The 12,285-nt window shown below is 36.9% G+C and overlaps 1 protein-coding gene across 2 annotated transcripts in view; it reads right to left on the reverse strand.

The window, feature by feature from the left end:
- The window catches only part of LOC106871355 (alsin), a 92,992-nt gene that overhangs the window by 40,199 nt on the left and 40,508 nt on the right, over nucleotides 1-12,285 (reverse strand). For both annotated transcript variants that reach the window (XM_052970013.1, XM_052970012.1), the window contains exons 2-3: nucleotides 5,385-5,629; nucleotides 2,106-3,884 (exon numbers count right to left, since the gene is read on the reverse strand). In XM_052970013.1, the coding sequence (XP_052825973.1) occupies nucleotides 2,106-3,884; nucleotides 5,385-5,629 (2,024 nt within the window). The remainder of the gene's footprint in view (nucleotides 1-2,105; nucleotides 3,885-5,384; nucleotides 5,630-12,285) is intronic.

A 12,285-nucleotide genomic window follows, 5' to 3' on the forward strand; every position in this document is an offset into this window, starting at 1 on the left:
TATATATATATATATATATATATATATATATATATATGTGTGTGTGTGTGTTTACGTCCCCGTAACTTAGAATAAGTACTAGGCTTACAAAGAATAAGTCCTGGGGTCGATTTTGCTTGACTAAAGGCGGTGCTCCAGCATGGCCACAGTGCCACAGAATTAGATCTAAGCCTTTCACTTAGTTAGACATGAACTCAGAATGTAACAGATTGTTACTAAAATACTAGAAGCTATTTTGCATGTGAGATATGACATAATGTTGTTGTGAACTGCTTTGATGATAACTTCCTCAAGACTACTTCTTGTCTCAAGTTGTTTATCTGCTCAAAACTGCTTCTATTAAAGCATTTCATATTTAAATTAAAATCTCAAGTGAAAACTTAATTGTTACACAAATGATAATGTGAGAACTTAACTCGTTAAAATTTCCATTGTGGCTTTATGTAAAAACATTTATTAGTTTTTTTTTTATTAATTTGTTCTTTTTTATTTTTTTTTTGCAAACAAACAAACAAAACTAACACAATTTCAAACTTAAAACTGGAGTGGTTGTTGCAGTGAGTGTCGCTGGACATTCTCTCCAGCAGCAAAGCCTTTGCAATCATGTCTACGAGGTATGGCTAAACAGTTCTCTCCACCTCCGCCTTGCTCCATCTTCTGCTGCTTAATCCCCCACCACCACCTCTTTTTTTCTTTTTCTTTGTTTCCTTCATGAGGTAGTTCTGGAGGGCGGGTGGGGGTCTTGATAATTTGATCTTTTATACTTTTAATGTCTTTTTTCTTTCTTTTCTTCCTGTAAAAATATGTTAATAAACCATTTTGATTCTTAAGAAAAAAAAAAAAGAAAAAGAAAAATTCTTGATTTTCCTGTAATTCAAGTTACTGAAGCAGGGCATTTTGGCACAGCTGTTTTGGCACTGCTTATTTAGTGATGCCGATTCAACACTGACCTCACTGACATCGGATTTTTTAATGTATCCCTCATTCTGCCTTCCTTCACTATCTCCCTCTATTTAAATCCATCTATATGTATGTGTAATCTCTCTATTCTTTTATTCTTTTTCTTGTTTCAGCCAGAAATCATCCGGTAATTACCATTTGAATGGAAATTTTGTTTTCACTATAAAACACATATTGCTAGGTTTGTGCGACCCCCTTGAGACCCAACTACACTCTAGCTGAAAAATATAGAATACCTCATAAGTAATATAAAAGTCCTAAATTCAGTGACGGCGTAAATGAAGATGTTATGCATTAATTCAATGTGTTAAACCTACCTTTATTAATGTATATCAAATCATAGATATATACAAGATTTACACAGATATAAGAGTTAGAACCTGTGATCCACCTGTGGACCTTTTTCTTGGGAAATTTTTGCTCGATGCACTAAAAGGTTTCCCCATCCCTTTTTTAAAATGTATCTGCTTTAAGTAAGATAAAAAGATATAATAGGGGAGAGAGAGAGAGAGAGAAATGATTTAAAAAATGGTAGAATTGTGGAAATGAAAAGCTTAAGGATACTTAGAAGGAGAAAAAGAGTTGAAAAGAAGTAAAGAAGAAATACTAGTTAGAAAAATAACAATGTGAGAAAGAGAGAGACATTGTGAAGTAAAGATAAACAGAACTACAGTAATTCCTCGACTATCGCAGGTATTCCAAAACCTCCCACAATAGGTGAAAATCAGCAAAGTAGAAACAGTACTGTATATTTTTCTTAATATCATTTTTATAATTTCCGCTGAGGTCGACTTTACCTTTCGTCCTTTTGGGGTTGATTAAATAAGTACCAGTTATGCACTGGGGTCGGTGTAATTGACTTAATCCTTTTGTCTGTCCTTGTTTGTCCCCTCTATGTTTAGTCACTTGTGGGAAATAAAGAAATAAATATTATCTTTGTAATTTGTATATAATTTATTTTATTATAAATGCAAAACAACACCACGGAGGAATTGATGTAAGCTTAAATAATGAACCGCGATATGGTAAGGGATTACTGTATAAAGGAGAAAGAAAGAGAATAGAGATTTGACTAAATCATAAGTGAAAAAAAACCAGGAAAAATTCTAATAAGAAACAAAAGTGACAGTAAAGCTCTGACTTACTTTTCTCATCTTTTTTATGCGTCTGTCGGTCTTTTTCGAGCCTCTTGGATCGTCTCCAAAGGGCTCTGAGGGAAGAATGTGAGTCGGACCTCTCACTCAAAAGAATATCATCTGTACTGCCAGATCTTCTTCTCCACAAATCCTCGCTTGCTGAAGTATCGTATGTAAAGACAGAGTCACGACGGGATAAGTTTGGCGAGTCAGTGTCTGACTGTAAATTGGAATCAATGCTGCTAGACTTTGAAAGACCATCTAATTCTATACTCTGACCAGAGACAAAGCCAAAGGAATCTGCCATGCTGCCAACTGATGATCGGAACGTGCTGATTGCCCGATGAGTTAAATCAGTGACCTGTTGAACGACGGCCACAGAAGTTTCTGGAACTGAAATAAGTAAGTTTTCCAACCGACTTTTAATAGGATGTTGACAACCCAAATCTGTATCTGAATCTTCTCGGTTGCAGAGTTGTTTGGCAAGGAACTCCCGAGCTTCATCTTCATCCAAAATATGAGATTTTTGAACTATATTTTCCATACTAACAGTTGTTGAAGGTTGGGAACTGTGACTATTATTGCAATCTGTGTCCTCAGGCAAATCCCCTTTAGGGTCAACAGAATTTTTCACAGGAGTCTCTGTGTTGTTTGAAGAATCAACAGTTTTCTGAACTGAATTATTTTCCTTAGAATGTTCTTGAAATTCTTCAGAATTAGCAGAGTTTGGGATTGTATTTCCATTTGCTTCGTTTTCCATGTTATTGTCTAGAGTTGCTTGAATCGTATCATCTGTTAGTCGAGGTTTTAATTTATTATCACATTCTGCTGCAGAATTTGTTGGACAAGAACTATCAGCAGTCTTTGTCTCACAAGCACTTTTCTCTTCAGATTGTGAAGTTTGGATGACTTCATCTTTTGTAGTTAAGTTCACAATTTGCCCATTTTGGGACTGATTTTCTCCAGTTTTCAAATCTGTAGTATGTTTTTCTTCAGATTCTTGTGAAGAAACAAAAGGTTTATTAATATTGTTACAAGACTGACTTTTGCCACTTGTAATTCCATTGCTAGAATTTATTTCAGAAGGTTCAGTTGATTCTGATGTCGGTTGAGAGGATTCATAGGCAGAACTGCTGTCTGTTTCTTTTGCTAGACATGGGGCAGAGTTTGATAATGACTCGTTCTTTAAAGGTTCAGATCTAGTTATTGGTGCTTTGTTGTCAGGTTTCTTACAGCAAGTGTGTTCATCACTTATAATACACAAATCATTAGTTTCAATGTAGCTATAGATCTCTTGGTTACACTTGGCACATGTTGGAGGATAATACTTGTGGAATCTCATATCAGAACTCATCTTTTTAGGTGTACCAATGGCTCCTTGTTTTTCAACCAAAGCTATACTATGTGACAGACCACACGAGACATCAAGTACATTGTATTCCAAAAGGTCTTCCACCCTTTCTGGAACAGGAGCAGTTGTTTGTTCTCCTAACCCAAGTCCCATTCCACTACCCCAGACCCATAACTCACCCCTGCAGGAAATAGCCAATGTGTGGGTCTCCCCACAGGCTACCTGACGTATCAGGATCTTTTCTTCAGGCATTGGAATTCCATGTTTACATTTATCTTCTGTCAAACGAAATGTGACTTGCTCGGGGTTAGAAATTATCTCAGAACGTCCCAAACCGCACTGGTCTTTTGTGGAATCACCCCAAGTAAAAACATCTCCAGAGGAAGACACAGCAGCACTGTACCATTTTCCACATGTCACTTCTGTTATCTCCTTTCCTGAAACAGAAAATACAATAAATTACATTACACAACGATATCCAGTCTGATTAAATGTGTTTTTAAAGACATTTAACACAGAAGTTTTTACAAGAGGTTATGGTAAATTTATTTATTATTTGCATATTATTTGATATGCTTTCCTAAACAACATAGTGTGTTTGTATGTGTTCATGTGTATGTGTGCAAGTGCAAACCTACATAATCCTTTTTTTTTTAAAGCGAAATATTTCACTGCTGTCCTCCTGAAAGGAAATTCCTTTTGGCAACATGGTTGTCCCCTTTTTAGGAAAAGAGAACAAAAAAAATAAACAAAAAAAAAACAAGTACACATGCACACCTGAAACTATTCACTCACAGCCAACATCATTCCATAAGAGACAGCTTTTCTTTCCCTCCCAGAAAATATTCTAAGTGTTCACCACTTTTTTATTCTGGTTCAGTGGTTCCTAACCTTTTCAGTGGTTTCCAACCGTTTTATTCAAATGTGTTTTCCCATGGACTCCTTTTAATATGCCTATCCTTATATATATATATATATATATATATATATATTTATTTGAAATTTTGAATTTAGTTCACAAAAACCCAGTACAGCCTTTGTGGACCACAGGTTGGGAACCACTGTTCTAGTTCGTGTGAACCAGGGCTGTATATTTACCTCCAACACAAAAGAGTCCATGTGCTTCTGGTCAGCATGTGTGAGAAATCGTCAGTATTGTCAAGTTCAATAAATGGAGTGAAACCATTGGTAACATTATGCCATAATGAGGAATGTATTGCTCAACCATATACACAGACAGCTCGAAAGTAAATAGATGTCCTTCATTATGCAGTGCAGACAGGTAAGTGATAAGAAACTCTCAAGACAGCTAAAAAGCAGACGGTCTTTAGAAAAGCAACTCCCTCAAGCAAGTGTTTTGGTCCTTAAATTCTCACTCTAAGGGGTTTGACCACATTCACACACACACACACACACACACACACACACACACACACACACACACACACACACACACACACACACACACACTCACACATGCAGCGCAGACAGATAAAAACTACACAAGGCATGTCTATTAATTACTAGATTAATTGCTTAAATGCCTTAAATGACATTGTTTTATTTCTAGAAATAGATCTTTCAAAAATGGTGGTGTCTGTCTACTTTTGAGATGTCTGTGCAGGTTTCTGACAGGTTTCTGACAGGTTTCCACACAGTTTCCATCTGTTTCACTCAGAATATGCTGGTCAACCTAAAGATGTGGTAAAAGACACACATCTACAGCACTTGCGCATCAAACATGAAACCACTTGGCTGATGTTTACAAAAGAAAATTCTTGACCACAGAGTCACGCCATGTATTCATGTAACAGCACGAAGACTGCCAATAAAGGCATGAATGACACACATCCGATTCCTTCTTCCGAGCAAATTTGTAGCTTATTGTACCTGGATATGAAATCAATACATAAACACCTGTAAAAATAATTACTCACCATTGAATATTTCCAATACTTGTGGGGTAGTGATTGAGGTTTTTGTCAACCCATTGAGTCCCAGTTGACAACGGCTATTACTGCCCAAAGCAAACACCTCAGCTTTTTGGCTGATGAAAAGACTGTGGTCAAAACCAAGGGAGACTCTCTTGATGACCTTGTTGGAAAATATGTCGAATGTTTGCAGTCGTATATCTCCATAGTATCCTTCCCAAAGGCAAACAATTCCATCTTTTTCTTCCTCACTGTAAAAAGAAAAAAGAAAAAGATAATGATAGACTATAAATATGAATGCATACATGTAAATACATACAAACACACACAAACATATAAACGAGTGGGTGGGTGCTGAAAAGTTCTTGGTTTTAAGGGTATCGTGAAAGGCCTGGTTGGAGGCCCAACCGTCTGAGTTCTTTTACAGGGCTTAGGAAAACTGAAGTACCCTTGCAATAGATGCGTGAATCTGAGAGGGGAATACGATGAGTAAAATCATAATTAACTGATCCTCCTGTATTTTCTTTTACCCAAAGCCAGGAACTTTCAGCCCCCCCCCCCATATAAATATACATGTAAGGGTTTTTGAAACTCTCTCAATTATAATTGTGACTTGTTCATAACTATAAATATTCTTCTTTCATGCATTTTATGATAACATATTTGGCCATCAATATATTCATAAATAATTATTGTTTATGATATATCCTCCATAATGTATTATTGCATTGCTTTTTAATTATATATGTGAATTTTTGCTACCCAGGTAACTATTTATTTATTTTTTTCCTTATTTGTACACTCTTTTACTTGTTTCAGTCATTTGACTGCGGCCATGCGGGAGCACCGCCTTTTAGTCGAGCAAATCAACCTCAGGACTTATTCTTTGGAAGCCTAGTATTTATTCTATCGGTCTCTTTTGCCGAACCGCTAAGTTACGGGGACGTAAACACACCACCATCGGTTGTCAAGCGAGATGGAAGAGATAGTGAATTCATTGAAGATTGCTTAAAAGTATACTTGACCTGGTTGTCTAATTGTAATGCAATGTCATTACATCAGCAGTTAAGCCAAGTGAAGCAGATGAAATGGAATAAAACGATCGCTGTTAATTTAAAATAAAAAACAAGATAATAAAGAAAGAGATAGTGAGAACTGAAAATATATATCAAGTAATATGACAGACATTACATCAAATATTCATATTATTAGATCTTTTCCCATGAGCATGAACACAGTTACTGGTTTGACCTAAAATACACAATTTTACTGTAATCAATGTATCTGTTTTCTATTTTCGAGGACACAACTGATAGTAGTAAGTATGTATGTATGTATGTACATGTGTACGCATGTATGTACGCATGTATGTATGTATGTATGTATGTATGTTATTATTCAGTTTTATTTCAAGATTTCTTGCCAATAAAGAGCAGGTTTCTAACCTAGATCTAAGGCTCCTTCATAGGAATTTCAACAACATCAACAGGGTATTTGTACATGTTTGTGTGTATGTGTGCAGTATTTGATGTCAGTGCATGTGCAGATTTGAATGTTTTATGTATGTATTCTCTTATTCTCCTGATTCTCCTATCAGCTTCACTGTACAAGAGTCCAACAGCCAATATTATAGCCACCAACATTTGGAAATGCCGATAGCAGAAAGTTGGTGTCAATGTTTGTCACAAACTTAATGAATGTCTCACTTGGAGACAGGTGACGGTTGGTAACAGGAAGGGCTAGAAAATCTGCCTCAACAAATTCCATCTGACCCATGCAAGCATCGAAAAGTGGACATTAAAATGATGATTATAGTGATGGCATGTGTGTGTGTGTGTGTGTATCTAAAAGAGAGAGCAGCAGATTTGAACCCGAGTGCTACCAAGCATTTGCAATTAGATAAAAAAAAAAGTCCTGAAAAAATACAGTATCAGGTATATTTACCACATTAACTGGCAACAGAAACTGCAGTTGAGAGACTGGCTGAGTCTGTGGCAGACGTCAGGGTAACTGTCATTCATAGTACAAACATACTCCTTGGGGCTATGCACTGAATATATATTATTGGTGCTAACTCTATAAAGTTGACGACATTGTTTTAATGTGAGGGCTCCATTACTCTGAGGTTTATGTCTATGAGGAGTGACTTTGTGAGGAATACAAATTAACAGGCACATACAAACACTTACATACAACACACATATACACACACACACACGCACACACAATGTGCTTGTATATACATACATACAGTCATACATACAGATAGAACGTTATGATGAATTGAGAGATCTTAAATTCAATGGAGCAATACAATACAATAGAATGAAACAGATTCAAAATTGAATTTTGATGATGTTTTGTCATAAATAAAATAAAGAGAATATTTTGTGATATTTACATTTTCAATGTTTATAGAAATGAATCAGAAAAAATAAAAATCAACAACAAACGGTTTAGGGTAAATTTATACAAATTAATAAACTGTGAAGTTAGTCAAAGGAAAGAATTTTTATTTAAAAAAAGAAAAGCACACAATATTTCAAATCATGTGCTTGGTGTTTTTAATGGGAGCTTTGTGAGATTTTGTCTCCGTTCTTGATGACCAAATCCATGGAATGTTGTCAAAGAGACTTTTGTTGTGTGCATGTGTTTCTCTCATTCTATTTCTCTCTCTCTCGTAACTGAAGATTCAAGTTCTAAAATTACTTAAGTCACAGGAAACTCAATGTAACTTAAGCAACTTCAGCAGTAAGGTCATCACTTACTGTAAAAGTCAAGTTTTTTAGGCTAAAATTTGTAACCAAAAGAGGTAGGTTAACCTATGCACCAAGACGACTTTGGAGGACCAAAAATTCCATGAGAAATGCAGCAGGATTTGGAAAGATAGCGACGATGTTTGAATGTTTACACTACATGTTTACATTATATACTATGTTGATTTGCCAGCTGGAAAATACAGTAGTCTCAGTTTGTCATGTGTCACTGGCAACAGGAAGGGCATCCAGTCATAGAAAATCTGCCTAAATAAAATTCTGGCCAACACATGCAAACATGGAAAAGTGAACATTGAAACAAAGATAGTGATCGGTATGATAAGCTGGAGAGAGAGTGGAATCCGAAGCTAGTAAGTTAGTCCCTAACTGACTGTTTAAATTAAATTAAGCCTGATGCTATAGCTGTGGCCCAACTAAAGCCTTGTGAGTGGATTTCATAGATGGAAACTGAAAGAAGCTCATCATATATATATATATATATATATATATATATATATATATATCAATGCGGAAACTAGGGATAGATGAATGGTTAGTGAGAGCTGTATAAGCCATGTACAGGGATGCTGTCAGTAAGGTGAAGGTTGGCAATGAGTAAAGTGAAGAATTCCAGGTAGGGGTAGGGGTCCATCAAGGATCAGTCCTCAGCCCCCTCTTATACTTCATAGTCCTCCAGGCAATAACAGAGGAATTCAAGACGGGATGCCCCTGGGAGCTTCTCTATGCTGATAACCTTGCTCTAATAGCTGAGTCACTATCAGAACTAGAGGAGAAGTTTCAGGTGTGGAAGCAAGGTCTAAAACACCCACTACACTCTCGGAGTGGTTGGTGTTAAGAAGGGCATCCAGCTGTAGAAACTCTACCAAATCAGATTGGAGCCAGGTGTAGCCATCTGCCTTGCCAGCCCTCAGTCAAACCATCCAACCCATGCCAGCATGGAAAGCAGACGTTAGACGACAATAATGATGATTATGATATATAAGATTCAACTGAATTAGGTACTTAGGTTGAGGCACCAAGTCAGTCTCCGGTATTGTCCACACAGCTTGAAATAAGGTGAATAAAAAGCAAATAAGTAACAAAGATGTCAAGGTATTTGTGTATTACGGCCATTTCAGGCGGCTCCATTTAATCAATCAATGCAAGCATTACATCAATTTGAAATTCCTCACCTTCCTCAGAATCATAAGACTATATAGGTTTTCAACATACAGGATTTTCCATTATAATTTTTTAACAAATTTTTCATCAGTGTATTTCAAATTGATGTAATGGAGCCATTTGAAATGGCCGTAATGCACTGATACCTTGACATCCTTGTTACTTATTTGCTTTTTACACACACACATGCATTCTGTAAACAAATTTATAAGCACCAAGTGCATTGGTATTCTACAGAAATTAAAGGAAATTTCAAATGCAAGATGGCTGTGAAGACCAGACCAGAGCTAATTAATTTGGATTCTGAGTTTTATTTGCTATTGATCATTGGTTTGATTTATTGGTCTCTACTGTGCTGCATTACTTTGCAAACCTTGCTGTCTGATAAACTGGTTTACATTTTGAAGGCTGGTTATTCCAGTATACTCAACTGCCCACTTTACTAACCCCCACCCTGCCAACCATCTCACACACTGCCTTCCTTTCTGGGAATCCATCAAATATGTTTTTTGCTAACTACACCTACGTATTTGCTACTCTGTGTGAAAAGAGACAAAGCTATGGAGATACAGGGCTGGAGATAAAACATTAAACATGCTTTAATTGAAGCTGACATTACTTGGGAATTACAAGAATCTGTTTCATGTATTTTTTAAAATCTTTTCTTTTATATCTTACTCAGTTCAGTCATTAGACCACAGCCATACTGGGGCAATGCCTTGAAGAATTTTTAGTTAGATGAATCAACCCCTGTACGTTTTTTTTTTTCTTTTTGAAGTCTGGTATTTATTCCAACGGTTTCTTTTACCAAAACTGCTAAGTTATGGGGACGTAAACACACCAACACCAGCTAGCAAGTGGTAATGGGAGACAAACACACACACATACATATATGATAGGCTTCTTTCAGTTTCTGTCAACCAAATCCACTGACAAGACTTTGATTGGCCCCGACACTATAATAGAAGACACTTACTCAAAGTGCCACAATGTGGGACTGAACCCAGAACCATGTGGTTGGGAGCCAAACTCCTTACCACACAGCCACAGCTGTGCCTATATTGTCCAGTTAATAGAAAAATTCAAATGTATAATGAAAGATTTAGCCCTTTAGCATTTGGATTACTCTATCAAATGTAACACTTGTTTATTCACATCATCATCACCATCGTTTAACGTCTGCTTTCCATGCTGGCATGGGTTGGACGGTTTGACTGAGGACTGGTGAGCCAGAGGCTGCACAAGGCTCAATCTGATCTGGCAAAGTTTCAACAGCTGGATGCCCTTCCTAACGCCAACCACTCTGAGAATGTAGTAGGTGATTTTACGTGCCACCGGCACGAGGGCCATTCAAGCAGTTCTGGCAACCAGCACATTTTAAATTAATCATGCATTATCTTGAAACATTACGATTTCAAGGATATGACAGCTTATTTTTAGAATGACATTGTAGGTTAGATGTAAGAGGCTGGATCTGGTTGGATAGGACATAAAACAAAAAGAATATTTGATCCTGACATGGCCTGTTTCAGTGCTAAAGGGTTAATCTTACTCCAGCAACTGTACTGTGATTACAAACTAGGCAATACTTGCCACAGGAAATGCCTTGCTGAAAATTAGGTACCATTCCACTTTATAATTACATTGTTCGTGTTATTTTATATAGCATCATCATCCATTTTGCATCCACTTTTCCATACTTGCTCGGGTCAGATGGAATTTGTTAAGGCAGATTTTCTACAACTAGATGCCCTTCCTGTCTTCAACCCTCATCTGTTTTAAAGCAAGGTAATAGTTCCAATGGCCAGACATGTTTATTACAGAAACAAACAACCTTGCCTGTGTGGTGGCAATGCTCATTTACAATCACATGATGCCAAAACACACCCAACATACACACACACACACACACGTACAATGGTTTCTTTCAGCTTTTGTCTACCAAATCCACTCACAAGGCTTTGATCCACCCAGGACTTTGGTAGAAAACACTCAAGGTGCTATGCAGTAGGACTGAACCTGAAATCACATGGTTGGGAAGCAAGCCTCTTCGCCACACAGCTATTACTTGCAATTATGACAAGGTAGCATATACCATATTTTCACTAATTGTTCTTAAGTGTCTATGTAATTACAGATATGGTCACCGTTTTGCTTCTCTCAACCTTGACCAGGTAGAACATCCAGGATGCAAAAACTGATGGGAGTGCACCAGCATTCCAGTGGTACTCATTCTAGTTGAGTAGAGTGGTGTAACATGAAAACGAAGTGCCTTGCTCAAGGACACAATGTGCTGCCCAGTCCAGGAATTGAATCCACAACCTCATGATTGCCAGCTGGACAGAGAGGCAAACAGACAGACAGACAGAGAGGCAAACAGACAGACAGACAGAGAGGCAAACAGACAGACAGACAGAGAGGCAAACAGACAGACAGACAGACAGACAGACAGTACTTTTCTATTAGGTTCTAATTTAGTAGCATTTTGTGATTCAAGAACTTGCTAGTTTAAATATCTGACATATTAAAACAGTCCTGCAAATGTAAATTGTTAAAGGAAATCTTTTAAAATCCACTTTTAGTGAACTCACAGCATTTACTCCTTTATAAGCTGCACTATTTTTATACTTGATCAAAACTGCAAAAACAGGGTTGTGACTTATACATGGGAGAAAGCTAAAACTTTCATGGTATGCATGACAATCTTTGTACCAAGATTTAGCACTAAATTAGGGGTATGACTTATATAAATATATTTTTATCATCTTCGTTTCATGACAGAATCTTACTTTTAACTTTTATAACATTAACAAGAAATTTGTCATTTACTTGTCAACTAGAAAAAAACATACAAGTGCATGTCTGGTCTGCACCTGCTTCCACTGCACTGGATTGTTGCATTACTTTTTGTATATCATTATAAAGGTCCAACAGGTTTTCTTTTGACTCTTTGAACTTTTCACACAACC

Source organism: Octopus bimaculoides, chromosome 8, assembly GCF_001194135.2.
Source record: "Octopus bimaculoides isolate UCB-OBI-ISO-001 chromosome 8, ASM119413v2, whole genome shotgun sequence".
NCBI lineage: Eukaryota > Metazoa > Mollusca > Cephalopoda > Octopoda > Octopodidae > Octopus > Octopus bimaculoides.